This window comes from Mustelus asterias, chromosome 5, assembly GCF_964213995.1.
Source record: "Mustelus asterias chromosome 5, sMusAst1.hap1.1, whole genome shotgun sequence".
Taxonomy (NCBI): Eukaryota; Metazoa; Chordata; class Chondrichthyes; order Carcharhiniformes; family Triakidae; genus Mustelus; species Mustelus asterias.
The window spans coordinates 30,648,967-30,668,697 of NC_135805.1; the positions used below are offsets into that span (position 1 = coordinate 30,648,967).

General features: G+C 42.4%; 1 protein-coding gene across 3 annotated transcripts in view; it reads left to right on the forward strand.

Annotated features, from left to right (window-relative positions):
• Positions 1-19,731, forward strand: part of wasf1 (WASP family member 1) — a 128,027-nt gene that overhangs the window by 62,865 nt on the left and 45,431 nt on the right. For all 3 annotated transcript variants that reach the window (XM_078212335.1, XM_078212336.1, XM_078212337.1), the window contains exons 2-3: positions 3,657-3,815; positions 6,454-6,588. In XM_078212335.1, the coding sequence (XP_078068461.1) occupies positions 3,683-3,815; positions 6,454-6,588 (268 nt within the window). In that variant the 5' untranslated portion in view covers positions 3,657-3,682. The remainder of the gene's footprint in view (positions 1-3,656; positions 3,816-6,453; positions 6,589-19,731) is intronic.

The window sequence follows — 19,731 nt, forward strand, 5'->3', positions numbered from 1 at the left end:
AGTCTGATGGCAGCAGGGAAGAAGCTGTTCTTGTGTCTGTTGGTACATGTCCTGAGACTTCTGTATCTTTTTCCCAATGGAAGGAGGTGGAAGAGAGTATGTCCAGGGTGCATGGGGTCCTTGATTATGCTGGCTGCTTTTCCGAGGTAGCGGGAAGTGTAGACAGTGTCAATGGATGAGAGGCTGGTTTGAGTGATGGACTGGTCTTCGTTCACAACCCTTTGTAGTTTCTTGCGATCTTGGACAGAGCAGGAGCTGTACCAAGCTGTGATGCATCCAGAAACAAGGCTTTCTGTGGTGTACCTGTAAAGGTTGGTGAGTCGTAGTGGACATGCCAAATTTCCTTAGCTTCCTGAGAAAATAGAGGCGTTGGTGGGCTTTCTTAACTATAGCGTCGGCATGGAGGGACCAGGACAGGTTGTTAGTGATCTGGACACCTAAAAACCTGAAGCTCTTGACCATTTTTACTTCGTTCCCATTGATGTAGACAGGGGCATGTCCTCCATTACGCTTCCTGAAGTCGATGACTATATCCTTTGTTTTGTTGACATTGAGGGAGAGATTATTGTTATCGCACCAGTTCACCAGATTCTCTATCTCTCCTGTACTCTTGTCTCGTCATTGTTTGAGATCTGACCCACAACAGTGGTGTCATCAACAAACTTGAAAATGGAGTTGGAGAGGAATTTGGGTGTATACGGCATATAGTAAGGGGCTGAGGACACAGCCTTGTGGGGCACGGTTTTGAGGATAATCGTGGAGGTGGTGTTGTTGTCTATCCTTACTGATTGCGGTCTGTGGGATAGGAAGTTCAGGATCCAGTCGTGGAGGGAGGAGCCGAGCCCTAGAGCGCGGAGTTTGGAGATGAGTTTCAAAGGCCCTGGAAATTGGAGATTTGCAAAGGGATTAGTGTTTAAAAATAGGGAGATTTTGTTGCAATTGTACAGGGTGTTGGTGAGGCCTCACCTGGAATACTGTGTACAGTTTTGGATCCTTATCTAAAAAAGGGTATAATAACATTGGAGGCAGTCCAAAGGAGATTCACCAGGCTAATTCCTGGAATAAGAAGGTTGTCCCACCAAGGGAGATTAAATAGTCTGGGTCTATATTCCTTGGCATTTAGAAGAGTGAGGGGTGACCTTTATTCAAACAAGATCCTGAGGGGGCTTGACAGTGTAGATGGTGAAATGTTTTCACTAGTGGAAGAGTCTCGAACAAGGGGACATAGCTACAAGATAAAGAGCCAGTCATTTAAAACTGAGGTGCATAGAAATTTCTTCTTGCGGGTAGTAAATCTCCAGAATTCTTGACCCCAAGTGCTGATGAAGGCTGCTTCGTTAGAAGATTTTAAAGTAGAGGTGGATAAATATTTCACAGATCAAGGAATAGAGGGCTATGGGAAAATGGCACAGAAAGAGTTGAGGCTGACGTAGATCAATCAGCCATGATTGTATTGTATGGCAGGACAGGCATGAAGGGTCTGTTGGTCTACTCCTGCTTTTTTAGGGGCAGCATGGTGGAACAGTGGTTAGCATTGCTGCCTCTCAGTGCCAGGGACCCAGGTTCAATTCCAGCCTTGGATCACTGTGTGGAGTTTGCATGTTCGCCCTGTGTGTGTGTGTGGGTTTCCTCCGGGTGCTCCAATTTCCTCAGTATCCACATTTGGGGACTTCCACTATATATCTTCCTTTAGTTTTAAAAAATAACCGTTTACCCTACTACTGCTTCACGTCTCAAAGTCATAACTTGTACTGTCATTTACCCTTTTTTCCATAGACTTCAATTTTGCTGACAAGTCTGTTAGATGACACTTTATCAAATGTCATTTGGAAGTCTATTTACAGCACTCAGTGCTTTATCCTCAGCAACCCTCTTTGTTACTTCATCAAAAACCTCAAGTTAGTTGAACACACTTTGCCTTTCACAAATTCATGCTAACTTTCCTGAGTTAATTTGCATTTGTCCAAGTAACTGTTAACTTTGTCCCAGACTGTTTTCCTGTACCACCAAGGTTAAACTGACTTATCTGTAGTTGCTGGGATTAATCCTTAAATCTTTTTCTGAATAATGGTATATGATTTGCAATTATCCAGTCTTCTGACACCATCCATGGGGGATTGGAAGATTGTGGCCAGTATCTTCACAATTTCCACTCTTTCTTGCCACACGATTGTCAGATGCATCTCATCTGGTCTGACTTATCAACAGTCTCATCTCTTTAGGCCTCTTAACTTTCTTATTTGTATCATCAACCTGGCATTCTATCATATGCGCCTTTTTTGCTTTATCCTTATCTCCACTCTCTCTCCTCCCTCTTATCCAGGGAGCTCTGGTTTTGGTTACCCTACCTTTCCCCATGTAGGTCATCAAGCACAGAGGTGATGGACAGGCTAGGCTGTGTTCAGCAGTGTAGAAAATAATGAGTAGGCCTTGTTTCATGTTAAATACTTTGAAAAAGCTGCAAAACATTTAATGGTGTTGTGCGTTGGAATGACAGCACAATTACATTTTGGGAGCATTGATAAGTCACTAGAACTTGATGCAAGTCAGAATTCAGAGTAAAGATTCTGGTGAGATCTAAATGAATTACAAGCCTCAAAAGCAGGAGATGGCTTATCCACAACTTATTAGAGAAAAGCATGGCAGAGAGCATCCAAATATATGCCAGTGGGAAGCATTAAATAGTTACTGTCTGTATGATGATCAAAAACCTTAGGTAATGAAATTGAAGGATCAGATGCAAAAAGAAAATAGAACAGAGTGCTTGTGGTCAAGGAAAGTGAGTTCCCATGTCTCTCAACTTTAATTCCTCAAGCGGTCAAATGAAAAATTGTAAATTGGATTTTCTGCTGTGGATAATTGGATAAAATATGGTACTTACTTCAAAAGTTTCATTTAGATAGATTTATAAAAATCTCTATTCTGGTCATACATTTAATTTAAAGGCAGAACTAATTAATCCAGGATTCTGATAATTAAAAACATTGTCAATTTTTTGCACTGGATTTAATCTTCCAGCTTCTTAAAGGGTAAATTTAACCCAATCAATGGGATCAGCACTGCTTTTATATTACAAAAGAATTTACTCTTCATTTGAAGTCAAAAGAACGCAATATTGGAAAAGATGTACAACCGGAAATCCTTTGGGTTTCCTACATAATGATAGATTACATTAACACACTCTGTGTCAAGGTCAGCAACAATTATTGATAAATTCCAAAGAAATCAAGTCCATCCAAGTAGAATTTGAATGCTTTTATAACTTTACCAGAAATTTCTTCTGCTGCAGCATTTCACATTAATGGAATCTTGGTTGCAATATCCCACTCCCTTTAGTAAAGGGACATTGATTTTATTTAACACTGAACTTTCAGAAATTATTTTTTGCCTTTCTGGGATTAAAAGCAGTTCTGCTCTGGTTTTAGGGATGGGCAATAAATGTTGGCCAGCCAACGACGCCATATGTCCCACAAATGAATAAGAAAGTGTCCTTATGCACTTTTTCCTGTCTGCCTCTCCATGAAGAAATCATTTTTTGACACTTTTTGGGAACCTATACCCAATTATTAAGTTATGTGCAACATATTTGCATATAGCAGTGATTCCAACCGACTCTAATCAACGCTGATAGAAAATGTTGTTTTTCTCTATTCCAGGTTTCTCGCTCTAACTTTAATTCAGAATGCCATTAGTGAAAAGAAACATAGAACCCAGATATTTGTGCCATACAGTACTGCCAGGAAGTATCCGGAATGAACTGGAATGTGTGACCAACATTTCTTTAGCAAATGTAATCCGACAGCTGAGTAGCCTTAGTAAGTAACTTGCATTGCACTTTGAATGTATTTGTCCATAAGTTTGACATTGCGATAATAGATCATGTGCATAAACTAAAACATAATATTTGCGTCATAATATGGAAACAAATTAATAGTAGCATTGTGCGTGGTGTAAATGACAGATTTTAACCATCTAGTTTATTCTATAACTTTAAAATGATTCCTTTATTATCTTTTTAAGAGCAGTTTCATGTTTCTTTTTAATAGATTTTTCATCCTTTTGGATACTACCATGTTTCTTTTAAAATAAGTTAAAATAATTACATTTCCATCTTTTGGTTTCATAGCTGCAGTTGAAAAATAATACATGACTATTTATCTTAAAATGCAATGATGTACATGACACCTTTTAAATGGCTGATGCATTAATGAAAGGTTATTGCACACTTGCTCAGTGCTTACAAAACGATGCCTACCAGCTGTCAATCCAGGTAAGTGGGTTCAGACAAATCTGTGGCAAATTATTCACTTTCGTTTCGGACCAATACAGTCCTCCATTGACACAATTTTATGATTTATTCTCAGCAGATCAATCAACTTCAGCTGGCAATCTATAATTCCGCCCCCCCGCCCCCGCCCCCCGCCCACCACCACCACCCCCACTCCTTTCTTGATGTAACTAATTACACAATGTCACAGAATTCTTTGCATTAATCTAGTCAGACACTGTTAAGTGATTGGTGGCAGATTTTGCAAAGATCAACTCACAATGTGCATGTTTTGGTGCTCTCTTCTGACTAAACCATTTGAGCCAAGTTTCTGTTCCATTAAGACTTTATGCTCCATTTGGTTTGTTTACAATCCATTTTGAAATCCTCGTATTAATATTTATAAATTTATGCATCAAAATTTCCCTCACTATGGAGTTGACTGAATTTTCAACACTTGAAACTGACAGCATTTAGGGAACAGAATCTTGTATACTTTTTGTGGCAACAAATTTCCCCCTCTCTGTTCCCCTCTCTTATTATCTATCTTAACTTTAAATTTTACTCATTCAGCTCAATGTGGCTCTTGTGGAAGCTGGAACAGTTTTGCCACCAGTGATGCGCTTGGTTGGCGACTCAGATGTTTATGGGAGCAAACCAATGGAAACCTTAGGGCTGGCCTGGAAAGGACAAAAATAATTAAAATGGTTGGTGCAACTTAAGCTGCATCAATCTTGGTACGTTCCCCTGTATTGCCATCTTAACCTGCTGTTTTGAGTAGGCATGAGGGATACTTCCTAGAAGGTGTTGCCATTTTTTCCTGGACTTTGCACTTTAGAAGTTTTCCATCTGCCTTGGAATTCTACTTGCATTTCCTCTTGTGGATTAAAATTGGCCCTTTATATCTGTTTCTTCCCACCACTTCCTTGCTTCCCTTAATGCATCTTCGTTCAGTGCCACCATGAAGAACAATTATAACCCTGGTGCTTATTTGGTACAAAGTTTGGTAGAATAAGACAATCTTGCATTCATCCCATTACTCTGCAACACCTGAATGAATAAGCTGAATCATGAAAAGAAATATAAGGTTGCATTCAACAATGCTCCATTATGCTGTAAACATAGATTGCAAAGTGCCTGATGAACATGTAAAGGTAGTATTTTAGAGCTTATTGGAATACATTTAGATGCTTCATGTTGAAAAAGACCATTGCTACAGTGAAAAGTTGAAGAAAGAACAGAAAACTGAATAGTGAATAATAAATGTTTTGAATGGAGGGATATAAAGAGAAGGGTGCAGCCATTGAGGAAAATTGTGTGGAACTTCATAAGGACATGGGTTGGTGGATTGCAGAGGTAGAGAAAATGTTTACATGGATAAATGAAGGAAGAGTAAGAAATATATTCTCAATGGTAAAACTTTGAAAGAGAGAAGAAAAGAGAGAGTATCAACTTGGGGTTCAGATACATTTTTAAAATGTGAAAGGACAATTTATAAAATTGTACAGAAAAAAATTGTTGGATCCAAAGTTCAGAGCATAAAGTGAAGAGGCAATGCAATATGAATCATTACTGAGTCCACAGTTAGGATAATGTGTCCAATTTGGATGTTCTATTTTAGAAAGTTTAAGATCGAGGAGGGAACTGAGACTTACTAAGATAAGGAACATTCATTGTAAGACACTAGTGAAATTGGCTATTTCACATAAGTAGAGAAGGCCCAAAGATCTAATGGGAATGCTCAAAATTTAGAAATTTTTGTGGGGTAAATAGAAAAAAATCTTCATTTGTTGTTGAGTTGATAATTAGAAGGCATAAACTCAATCACAAAAATCTAGGATTTTTTTTGAGTTACTGGAATATTTTATCAAACAAAAGCAGAATGCCACAATTTAAGTGCATAACTGAAAATAAAATTGGAAGACTATGGTGTAGAAAGTCACAGAAATTGAATGTGTTGCTCGTGGCCACAATATTCTTTAAATATTTATGAATTCTAAGTATTAATTTTTCATTGATTTCCACTTGCATCTTGTAGATGATCTTGACACAAGTAAGGACTTGTTAGGGCTGGAGGATTGAAGTCTAACTTCCCATTTTTTTTCCAGCTTTATCTTCGATACAATCTTGGTATCCGTTTCCAAACTTGAATCTGCTCTAAGTCATTTTTCCAAACTATTCTTTAGGTAAATATGCAGAAGATATATTTGGGGAACTCTTCAATGAAGCTCATAGTTTCTCCTTCAGGGTTAACTCTCTACAGGAACGTGTTGACCGTCTTTCTGTTAGTGTGACACAACTGGATCCAAAAGAAGAAGAACGTAAGTATTTTAAATATAAAAAATGTGAACACTCAGTTAATAAACTTTATGCACAAGAGATGGATAAAAGTTAGTGCGTTTCGTAAGTTGTCTTCAGGCCCTTTCTGAAATTGCTGCTGCTCTTTCACGGAGTAGCAAAAAACAAAGCCAATATCAATATCCAAGTTAGATGTGCAAGCCAAAACTTCAGTTTAACTGGTTATTTTCTATGGGCAGCATTTGATGTGCTCCAGGTCTGAGTTGGCACTCCATAGTCATGTAACAGGAATACTTAAATCCTTCATCAATGGAGAAGTCAGTAGCATCTGCTGTGACTGGCTCTGGTTAATGGTTGTCCGGTGTTATACTCTTGTGGAGGTCCTTCATAAGGAATCCATTTGGTATGTTTCATAGTTTTCCAATCATTACACCAGCTGTCATCAAGCCTGAGGGAATCACTGAAAAGTTTTGGTAACTGTCCAAAATAATCTTCTATACAGGTTGGTAGTAGGTTGATCTTGTTGGTCTGGATCAGCAAGTCTTAGTTCACACTGATTGCACTAGCATGCCTACACTGAGAATACAATGTTCGCAAGCACAACCAACCAAGGTATTGGTGGTGTTAAATGTGTGCCAGTGATGATTTTTGAAGAAGAATTCAGCTGAACATGGACAAATTTGACATGGATTTGAAAGCCATGCAACACAACACTCTGCTATAGTGTACACCGTAGAGTGAAATTACTCTTGTATGTATAATAGTCTTGTCCAATCCCTGTTGCATTTGTTTGACACTTGACTCTCAAAATCCAAATTGTGTTTGTGAAGCCTGCAATTGATATAATTTAGTTTAATCATTGTCCCTTTCTTTCTGAAGTTTCAGTTAAGACTACTTCCATTGTGAAGGTAATAGAGCTTACTTATCAAATTGTTAAAATATTTTCCTCATGAAATTAAGGAGGCCGATAGTTTATCCAAACATCTTCACAATGTAGTACGTGTTATCTACAGGCCTGCTGCTGCACATACAAAAAGCCTCGGGTCACGACAGTGAATGTTCTGAGTTAATCTAATTACTCATTCCCAAAACAGTATTATGTCACTGAGCAGAAATTAAATTTTCTGTGGTTTTTCTCTACCCTGACGTTTTGTATAGGATGAGTCATGGTTATGACTCCATCAGTATTGAGACTGGCCTAGCAATGCAATTTCTTTCATTTTTTAAAAAACTAGTATATTAATATTGAGGTTTCCTTTCCACCCCAATTAGAAATCCTGAGGAATTCAAACAAAATGCCTGAGCACTCCCAAAGCTATCCAGAAAAGTACCAAAAGTCAATTAGTCTTGCAGTTGAAATTGCTTGTGTTTCCACATGAATGGTAGATCTTTTGTGAGGCTTTCAGTGTACTTCGAACAACCAGCATTATGCAGCAATTTAATTAAAAAGACCCAGTTTCTTGAAATTGATCAACACTTATCATTGATAGTAATTTGGTAATTGCTGTTTGTGATAGATTTTTAATATAAATAAAGTATACTGTATCAAAACTGAATATTGATGTGCAGAATGCAGGGATAATTGGGTGGGGTGTGGTTGATGGTCAATGTATGCAGTTTGTGCTTGTTATCCTATAATATAACACACAAATGAGTGGCATTGTAAGATGTGCAGATGCAAACATGAAATTACCAAGACAGACAGATGTGTATTTATATCATGCCTTATATTACCACTGGACATTAAAGTCATAGAATCGCTAAGGCATAGAAGCAAACCACAGCACAGAAAAAAGGCCATTCAGCCTATTGTGTCCAGGCTGGCTCTTTGTGGAGCAAGCTAGTCAGTTCCATTGAACTGTTGTATTTCCCCCATACTTTTGCCAGCTCCTAAATATCCATCCAATTTTCTTTCAAAATTTTTCAATACTTGCACCACCACCTTAGCTGTTTTTTCCAGGTCATTACCACTCACTGAATAAAAGTTATTCTACACACCCATTCCCCCCCCCCCCCCCCTCAACATTTCATGTGCTGAACCTTAAATGTGTGTCCCACAGTCCTTGTACCATCAGCTAATGGAAATCTTTTTCTACATTATCTAAACCTGTCAGTCTTAAACTTCTGTTAAATTTTTCCTGAATCTCCTTGACTCAAAGCAGAACGACTGCAATTCTCCAACTTAATCCTGCAGCTAAAATCCCTCCTCACTGGAACCATTCTGATAAATCCCCTCAATACCATCTGTGAACTTGTACAGAATTGCACAATGTTTGCAGCAAGCCATTCGGCCTGTTGTTTTTCTTTGTTTATGGGATGTGGGCTTCAGTGGCTGGGCCAGCATTTTCTACCCATCCCTTGTCCTTGAGAAGGTGGTGGTGAACTGTCTTCCTGAATTGCTGCAGTCCATGTAGTGTAGGTACGCCGACTGTGCTGTTAGCGGGGGAGTTCTAGGATTTTCACCCATCAACAGTGAAAGAACAGCAATATGTTTCCAAGTTAGGGCGATGAACGACTTGGAGGGAAATCTCCAAGTGTTGATGTTCCCAGTTATCTGCTGCCCTTGTCCTTCACCACTCTGTCCACCTGTTACTCCACTTTCAAGGAGCTATGAACATGTAACCCTAGATCTCTTTGTTCTGTAACTCCCCCAAATGCCCCTACCTTTAACTGAGTAAGTCCTGCCCTGGTTCAATCTACCAAAATGCATCACCTTGCATTTATCTAAATTAAACTCCATCTGCCATTCGTCAGCCCACTGGCCCAATTGATCAAGATCCCGTTGCAATCCGAGATAACCTTCACTGTCCAATATGCCACCAATCTTGGTGTCATCTGAAAAACTTACTAACCATGCCTCCTATATTCTCATCCAAATCATTAATATAAATGACAAATAACAGTGGACCCAGCACTGATCCCTGAGGCACACCGCTGGTCACAGGCCTCAAGTTTGAAAAACAACCCTCTACAACCACCCTCTGGCTTCTGTCATCAAGTCAATTTTGTATCCATTTAGCTACCTCACCCTGGATCTCGAGAGATTTAACCTTGTGCAACAACCTACCATGCGGTACCTTGTCAAAGGCCTTGCTGAAGTCCATGTAGATAACATCAACTGCACTGCCCTCATCTATCTTCTTGGTTACCCCTTCAAAAAACTCAATCAAATTTGTGAGACATGATTTTCCACTCGGAAAGCCAAGCTGACTGTCACTAATCAGTCCTTGCGTCTCTAAATGCCTGTAGATCCTGTCTCTCAAAATACCTTCCAACAACTTACCCACTACAGATGTGAGGCTCACTGGCCTGTAGTTCCCAGGCTTTTCCTTGAAGCCCTTTTTAAATAAAGACGCAACATTTGCCACTCTCCAATCTTTAGACACCTCACCTGTGACTATTGATGATTCAAATATCTCTGCTTGGGCACCCACAATTTCCTCCCTAGCCTCCCACAATGTCCTAGGATACACTTCAGGTTCTGGGGATTTATCTACCTTGATGCGCTTTAAGACTTTCAGCACCACCACCTCTGGATTATGTACACTCCAAGACATCACTATTTATTTCCCCAAGTTCCCTAACATCAAAGCTTTTCTCAACAGTAAATATTGATGAGAAATATTCATTTAGGATCTCTCCCATCTCTTGTGGATCCCCACATAGATGACCTTGTTGATCCTTAAGAGGCTCTTGTTACTCTTTTGCCCTTTGGATTCTCCTTTGTCTTATCTGCCAAAACAATCTTGTGTCCTCTTTTTGCCCTCCTGATTTCTCTCAACTCTTTTATTAATTATTTTTACTCTGGATTGCCTATTATTCTTTTCTAACATCGTACTAAACCCTACGATACGATGGGTCACTGCCTCCTAAATGTTCCCCCACTGGCACTTGATCTACTTGGCCCACCTAATTTCCAAGAATAGTGCATCATTTCTTGGACTAGACATGTGCTGTGACAGGAAATTTTCCCAAACACAATATAGGAACTTTTGCCCCTCTCTGTCCTTTAGAATCATAGAACCTATAGAACATAGAACATAGAACATTACAGCGCAGAACAGGCCCTTCGGCCCACGATGTTGCACCGACCAGTTAAAAAAAAAAACTGTGACCCTCCAACCTAAACCAATTTCTTTTCGTCCATGAACCTATCTACGGATCTCTTAAACGCCCCCAAACTAGGCGCATTTACTACTGATGCTGGCAGGGCATTCCAATCCCTCACCACCCTCTGGGTAAAGAACCTACCCCTGACATCGGTTCTATAACTACCCCCCCTCAATTTAAAGCCATGCCCCCTTGTGCTGGATTTCTCCATCAGAGGAAAAAGGCTATCACTATCCACCCTATCTAAACCTCTAATCATCTTATATGTTTCAATAAGATCCCCTCTTAGCCGCCGCCTTTCCAGCGAAAACAATCCCAAATCCCTCAGCCTCTCCTCATAGGATCTCCCCTCCATACCAGGCAACATCCTGGTAAACCTCCTCTGCACCCTCTCCAAAGCCTCCACATCCTTCCTGTAATGTGGGGACCAGAACTGCACACAGTACTCCAAGTGCGGCCGCACCAGAGTTGTGTACAGTTGCAACATAACGCTACGACTCCTAAATTCAATCCCCCTACCAATAAACGCCAAGACACCATATGCCTTCTTAACAACCTTATCTACTTGATTCCCAACTTTCAGGGATCTATGCACACATACACCTAGATCCCTCTGCTCCTCCACACTATTCAAACACTATGGCACGGAGACAGGCCCTTCAGCCCAAACTGGTCCATGCTGACCAAAATGCACATCTAAGTTAACCCTATTTGCTTGCATTTGGCCCACATCCCTCTTAAAATAGAATATGCTAACACTGTCCCAGTCTTCATTTGGGTAATTAAAATCCCCCATTATAACTGCTCTATAATGTTTGCATTGCTCTGTTATTTCCCTGCAGATTTGTTCAACTATATACTTCTCAGTAGTTGGTGGTCGACAGACTACACTGAGTAATGTATTTGCACCCTCTTTGTTCCTTAGATCTAGCCAAATTGAATGTCTTTGAACCCTCTGGAACATCCTCATCTCCAGTACTGTAATGCCCTCCTTAACCAATACTGCCCTCTCACCCTTTCCTTCCTTTCCTATCTTTTCTGAACACCTTGTACCCAGAAATATTTATCACATTGCCCTGCCTGCCCTTGCGGCAGATCTGTTATCACCACAGCATCATATTTCCACAAAGCAATCTACGCTTGTAACTCCCCAATCTTATTTACTGTACGCTGTATTTTCACATACGTCACAGTAATCTTGATTTTAGACATCATTACTTTCACCCTTAGTCCAACTTCACCGATTAACTTGGTATTCTCTACTCCAGTGCTTTCTGTTCCTCCCAGTATTTAGTGTATCGTGGTATTCCTCTCTGATATTTCTTCTTGGTTCCCACACCCCTGCCAAGTTAGTTTAAAGCCCTGCCAACAGCACTAGCAAAGCTCCCTGCAAGGGACTCACCCAGCTCTGTTCAGGAACAACCGTTCCAGCTTGTATAGGTGCATCTCCCCCAGAACCAGTCCCCGTTTCCAGGGAATCTTGAGTCCTCCCTCCTGCCATCTTTCCAGCCATGCATTAATCTGCCTTATTCTCCCATTTCTGCACTCACTTGCACGTGGCACTGGGAGTTATCTGGAGATTACTACATTTGAGGTCCTGTTGCTACTTTTCTACCTAGCTCCCTAAATTCTGATTGCAGGACTCCATCCCCCTGCCTACCTAAATCATTGGTATTAATGTGGGCCATGACCTCTGGCTGTTCACCTCCCACCCCAAACGAATGTCCTGCAGCTGTCGGATGATATCGTTCACCATGGCATGAGGGAGGCAACATACCATCCTGGAGTCTCACAAACGTCTGTCTGTTCCCCTAATTAATGAATTTAGTACTATTGCTCTTCTCTTCAACTTCCTCCCCTCCTGTACAGCCGAGCCACCCGTGGTGCCACAAACCTGGCTCTGACTACTCTTCTGAGGATCCAGGGCCCCCACGAGCTATTAAAATGGTAAACCAATTCTGAGCAGGATCTCTGGGCACTCTCGCATACCTGCCTAGTTCTCTTGGACTGCCAGGCGGTTACCCATTCTGTGTCTCTGCCTCCAGGCCCTGAAGCTAAACCTTTCTAAACAGGTTATCCACGTAGCTCTCATTCCTGGAGCTGCTGTTGTGAACCTTTTTTGCGCGCTCCTTAATGCCTTCACGTGATTCCTAACCTCTGGTGGCCAGAACTGGACAAACTTGTAGTTAGTTATCACCTTACCTGGAAGGAAAAATGTCAGCCAATTCATGCACAGCAAGTTCTTACAAACAATATAATAATGACTAGATAATCTGCTTATGTGATATTGATTGAAGAGTAAATGTTGGCCAGGATCACTCCCTTGGTGGTCTTCAAAATAGTGCCACAGGATCTTTTATATCAACTTGAAAGGGAGCGAGAGATACCAAAGAGGTGCAAATAGATGAAATAAATGGATTTCAGTGTAGGCAAATGTGAAGTGATCCAATTCACAGAGGACTGAAAACTTTCTGAATGGTGAAAAAATGGGGTCCAAAGAGACTGGGGGTGGGAGGAGTAATAAGTTGGCAAAAGGCACACCAGGTACCGATATCATAAAATTTGCAGAAAATAATCAAAAAGGCAAATTGACTGCTACCCTTCTCTAATTCTGCTAGATTTAGAAATCATGCTTCAGCCATAAAAAGCACTGTTTAGACCACAGCTGAAATACAGGGAATAGTTCAAAACACCACACCTGAGTACGGGCATATTGGCCTTGGAGTGGATTCAATTATACCAGGACTTTAAGGGAGATCACACAAATAAACTGAGGAAGAATCATACTGACTAAAAACGTTAACCCTGTTTCTCTAGCCACAGGTGTTGACAAACCTGAGTTTTCCAGCATTTTCTGTTATTTCATATTTCCAGAATCCATAGTATTTTGCTTTTACTACCAAACTAGGCTCGTATTTAGGAGTTAGTTATGGGATGGAAGGCTGAAGCATGACTTGTAAATCTAGTGGAATTAGAGAAGTAAAGGGCAGAATTCAATTTGACGTTTTGATTATTTTTTTTGTACCTTTTCATGCTACAGGTACCTGGAGTTCCCTTTGCCAACCCCTAACCCAATCTCTTTGAACCCCAATTAGCTTTTCACTATTTAGAAGGTTCTTTTTTCTATACTTTTTAGATCCAAATTGGATGACTTCACATTTGTCTACATTGAATTCCATTTGCCACAGTTTCATCCAAATTAGAATTTAGAAAGTTAAGGAGCAATTTGATTGAACTTCTGATCTGGGTCAGAATCTCTCTTTCTGACCTAAATCAGATAATAAGCTACCTAATAACTGCAATTTTGGGGCCAGTTTTCAGATGGGGGGGGTCCTTCCAAATTCACTCAGTGGAACCATCCTTGCTGGGAGAAGTGGGAGAGAATTATTGCAGAAGCCATGCCCCCTGTTTATGGCACTAGCTGCCATGTTCTGGTAAGTAGAGAGTTTAAAGGTCCTAGAGCCATCCTGAGGAGCAATGGAGAGAAGATAAATGAGTGAAGGGAACATGATGGCAGGTAAATAGGTGAGGTGGCGGAGTAGAATTTGTGGAGTGCATCAGGGAATTATTTTTTGTGTAGTACATCGTGTAACCTACCCAGGAAAGGCTGTTTTAGATTTGGTTTTGTGCAATGAATGATTAATAAAGGATCTTGTGCTTAAGGATCCCCTAGGGAATAGTGACCATAATATGATAAAATTCCAGATGCAGTTTGAGTGTGAATGTCATAGGTCCATAACCAGTGTCTTCTACTTAAATAGGGCAATTATAATGGTATGAAGGAGGAGTTGTCTCAGGTGAAGCTCAGGTTCAAGTCAGCAGATAAGCGGTGGCAGATATTCGAATATCTGGGTCCAAAATGTTCAGGAGTTTATCCCAATCAAAAAGAGGGATTTATGGTTTTATGGAAGGTAAAACATGTTTGACAAATTTGCTCAAATTCTTTAAGGAGAGTATTTCAATTTCCAAAATACATTTGACAAAGTGCTGCATAAGAGGCTGGTGCATAAAGTAAAAACCTTGGAATTGGCGGAAGTGTGTTAGCGTGGTTTGAAAACTGGCTGTTAGGTAGAAAACAGAGTTGGAATAAATGCATCCTTTTCAGAGTGGAAAGATGTAACTAGTGGAGTACTGCAGGGATCAGTTCTTGGCCCACAATTGTTCACTATTTACATTAATGACCTGGAGGAAGGAACAGAATGCAAGGTCTCCAAATTTGTAGATGGTATGAAGAGAGGTGGAAGGGCAAGTTGTGATGCGGATATTGTGATTCTTCAACGGAAATAGATAGATTGGGTGACTGGGTGAAAACCTGGCGAATGTGGGGAAGTGTGAGGTCATGAACTTCGGTGGGAGGAATCAAAAGGCAGATTATTATCTAAATAGAGTCTGCAGGTGAGCGTCGTACAGAGGGATCTAGGTGTTCCAGTGCATGAATCACAAAAAGCTAGTAGGTCGGTACAACATATGTGGAGTTTGCATGTTCTCCCCATGTCTGTATAGATTTCTTCCAGGTGCTCCAGTTTCCTCCCACAGTCCAAAGATGTGCAGATTAGGTGGATTGGTCATGTTAAATTGCCCCTTAGTGTCCCACGATGTGTAAATTAGGGAGATTAGTAGGGTAAATATGTGAGGTTACAAGGATAGGGTCTGGGTGGGATGCTCTGTTGGAGAGTTGGTGCAGACTCGATGGGCCAAATGCGATCTCCTGCACTGTAGGGATTCTGTGATTCTTCTTCTGTGATTCTTCTTCTGTGATTCTTCTTCTGTGATTCTTCTTCTGTGATTCTTCTTCTGTGATTCTTCTTCTGTGATGATTCCTCTGTGATGCTTCCTCTGTGATGCTTCTTCTGTGATTCTTCTTCTGTGATTCTTCTTCTGTGATTCTTCTTCTGTGATTCTTCTTCTGTGATTCTTCTTCTGTGATTCTTCTTCTGTGATTCTTCCTCTGTGATGCTTCCTCTGTGATGCTTCCTCTGTGATGCTTCCTCTGTGATGCTTCCTCTGTGATGCTTCCTCTGTGATGCTTCCTCTGTGATGCTTCCTCTGTGATGCTTCCTCTGTGATGCTTCCTCTGTGATGCTTCCTCTGTGATGCTTCCTCTGTGATGCTTCCTCTGTGATGCTTCCTCTGTGATGCTTCCTCTGTGATGCTTCCTCTGTGATGCTTCCTCTGTGATGCTTCCTCTGTGATGCTTCCTCTGTGATGCTTCCTCTGTGATGCTTCCTCTGTGATGCTTCCTCTGTGATGCTTCCTCTGTGATGCTTCCTCTGTGATGCTTCCTCTGTGATGCTTCCTCTGTGATGCTTCCTCTGTGATGCTTCCTCTGTGATGCTTCCTCTGTGATGCTTCCTCTGTGATGCTTCCTCTGTGATGCTTCCTCTGTGATGCTTCCTCTGTGATGCTTCCTCTGTGATGCTTCCTCTGTGATGCTTCCTCTGTGATGCTTCCTCTGTGATGCTTCCTCTGTGATGCTTCCTCTGTGATGCTTCCTCTGTGATGCTTCCTCTGTGATGCTTCCTCTGTGATGCTTCCTCTGTGATGCTTCCTCTGTGATGCTTCCTCTGTGATGCTTCCTCTGTGATGCTTCCTCTGTGATGCTTCCTCTGTGATGCTTCCTCTGTGATGCTTCCTCTGTGATGCTTCCTCTGTGATGCTTCCTCTGTGATGCTTCCTCTGTGATGCTTCCTCTGTGATGCTTCCTCTGTGATGCTTCCTCTGTGATGCTTCCTCTGTGATGCTTCCTCTGTGATGCTTCCTCTGTGATGCTTCCTCTGTGATGCTTCCTCTGTGATGCTTCCTCTGTGATGCTTCCTCTGTGATGCTTCCTCTGTGATGCTTCCTCTGTGATGCTTCCTCTGTGATGCTTCCTCTGTGATGCTTCCTCTGTGATGCTTCCTCTGTGATGCTTCCTCTGTGATGCTTCCTCTGTGATGCTTCCTCTGTGATGCTTCCTCTGTGATGCTTCCTCTGTGATGCTTCCTCTGTGATGCTTCCTCTGTGATGCTTCCTCTGTGATGCTTCCTCTGTGATGCTTCCTCTGTGATGCTTCCTCTGTGATGCTTCCTCTGTGATGCTTCCTCTGTGATGCTTCCTCTGTGATGCTTCCTCTGTGATGCTTCCTCTGTGATGCTTCCTCTGTGATGCTTCCTCTGTGATGCTTCCTCTGTGATGCTTCCTCTGTGATGCTTCCTCTGTGATGCTTCCTCTGTGATGCTTCCTCTGTGATGCTTCCTCTGTGATGCTTCCTCTGTGATGCTTCCTCTGTGATGCTTCCTCTGTGATGCTTCCTCTGTGATGCTTCCTCTGTGATGCTTCCTCTGTGATGCTTCCTCTGTGATGCTTCCTCTGTGATGCTTCCTCTGTGATGCTTCCTCTGTGATGCTTCCTCTGTGATGCTTCCTCTGTGATGCTTCCTCTGTGATGCTTCCTCTGTGATGCTTCCTCTGTGATGCTTCCTCTGTGATGCTTCCTCTGTGATGCTTCCTCTGTGATGCTTCCTCTGTGATGCTTCCTCTGTGATGCTTCCTCTGTGATGCTTCCTCTGTGATGCTTCCTCTGTGATGCTTCCTCTGTGATGCTTCCTCTGTGATGCTTCCTCTGTGATGCTTCCTCTGTGATGCTTCCTCTGTGATGCTTCCTCTGTGATGCTTCCTCTGTGATGCTTCCTCTGTGATGCTTCCTCTGTGATGCTTCCTCTGTGATGCTTCCTCTGTGATGCTTCCTCTGTGATGCTTCCTCTGTGATGCTTCCTCTGTGATGCTTCCTCTGTGATGCTTCCTCTGTGATGCTTCCTCTGTGATGCTTCCTCTGTGATGCTTCCTCTGTGATGCTTCCTCTGTGATGCTTCCTCTGTGATGCTTCCTCTGTGATGCTTCCTCTGTGATGCTTCCTCTGTGATGCTTCCTCTGTGATGCTTCCTCTGTGATGCTTCCTCTGTGATGCTTCCTCTGTGATGCTTCCTCTGTGATGCTTCCTCTGTGATGCTTCCTCTGTGATGCTTCCTCTGTGATGCTTCCTCTGTGATGCTTCCTCTGTGATGCTTCCTCTGTGATGCTTCCTCTGTGATGCTTCCTCTGTGATGCTTCCTCTGTGATGCTTCCTCTGTGATGCTTCCTCTGTGATGCTTCCTCTGTGATGCTTCCTCTGTGATGCTTCCTCTGTGATGCTTCCTCTGTGATGCTTCCTCTGTGATGCTTCCTCTGTGATGCTTCCTCTGTGATGCTTCCTCTGTGATGCTTCCTCTGTGATGCTTCCTCTGTGATGCTTCCTCTGTGATGCTTCCTCTGTGATGCTTCCTCTGTGATGCTTCCTCTGTGATGCTTCCTCTGTGATGCTTCCTCTGTGATGCTTCCTCTGTGATGCTTCCTCTGTGATGCTTCCTCTGTGATGCTTCCTCTGTGATGCTTCCTCTGTGATGCTTCCTCTGTGATGCTTCCTCTGTGATGCTTCCTCTGTGATGCTTCCTCTGTGATGCTTCCTCTGTGATGCTTCCTCTGTGATGCTTCCTCTGTGATGCTTCCTCTGTGATGCTTCCTCTGTGATGCTTCCTCTGTGATGCTTCCTCTGTGATGCTTCCTCTGTGATGCTTCCTCTGTGATGCTTCCTCTGTGATGCTTCCTCTGTGATGCTTCCTCTGTGATGCTTCCTCTGTGATGCTTCCTCTGTGATGCTTCCTCTGTGATGCTTCCTCTGTGATGCTTCCTCTGTGATGCTTCCTCTGTGATGCTTCCTCTGTGATGCTTCCTCTGTGATGCTTCCTCTGTGATGCTTCCTCTGTGATGCTTCCTCTGTGATGCTTCCTCTGTGATGCTTCCTCTGTGATGCTTCCTCTGTGATGCTTCCTCTGTGATGCTTCCTCTGTGATGCTTCCTCTGTGATGCTTCCTCTGTGATGCTTCCTCTGTGATGCTTCCTCTGTGATGCTTCCTCTGTGATGCTTCCTCTGTGATGCTTCCTCTGTGATGCTTCCTCTGTGATGCTTCCTCTGTGATGCTTCCTCTGTGATGCTTCCTCTGTGATGCTTCCTCTGTGATGCTTCCTCTGTGATGCTTCCTCTGTGATGCTTCCTCTGTGATGCTTCCTCTGTGATGCTTCCTCTGTGATGCTTCCTCTGTGATGCTTCCTCTGTGATGCTTCCTCTGTGATGCTTCCTCTGTGATGCTTCCTCTGTGATGCTTCCTCTGTGATGCTTCCTCTGTGATGCTTCCTCTGTGATGCTTCCTCTGTGATGCTTCCTCTGTGATGCTTCCTCTGTGATGCTTCCTCTGTGATGCTTCCTCTGTGATGCTTCCTCTGTGATGCTTCCTCTGTGATGCTTCCTCTGTGATGCTTCCTCTGTGATGCTTCCTCTGTGATGCTTCCTCTGTGATGCTTCCTCTGTGATGCTTCCTCTGTGATGCTTCCTCTGTGATGCTTCCTCTGTGATGCTTCCTCTGTGATGCTTCCTCTGTGATGCTTCCTCTGTGATGCTTCCTCTGTGATGCTTCCTCTGTGATGCTTCCTCTGTGATGCTTCCTCTGTGATGCTTCCTCTGTGATGCTTCCTCTGTGATGCTTCCTCTGTGATGCTTCCTCTGTGATGCTTCCTCTGTGATGCTTCCTCTGTGATGCTTCCTCTGTGATGCTTCCTCTGTGATGCTTCCTCTGTGATGCTTCCTCTGTGATGCTTCCTCTGTGATGCTTCCTCTGTGATGCTTCCTCTGTGATGCTTCCTCTGTGATGCTTCCTCTGTGATGCTTCCTCTGTGATGCTTCCTCTGTGATGCTTCCTCTGTGATGCTTCCTCTGTGATGCTTCCTCTGTGATGCTTCCTCACTCTATGCAGAGTTCGAGACCTTGGAGGGCTTCAGATGCAGGGGAACTGTTCATTAGAAGTCCAAATTTTGCGAGAAAATGTGTGTAGACAATTGCAGCTGTATAAGACTTTGGTTAGGCCTCATTTGGAGTTTTGTGTACAATTTTGGTTACCACATTACGGGAAGGATGTTGATGCATTGGAAAGGGTGCAGAAGAAATTTACCAGGATGTTGCCTGGTTTGGAGAATATGGATTGTAAA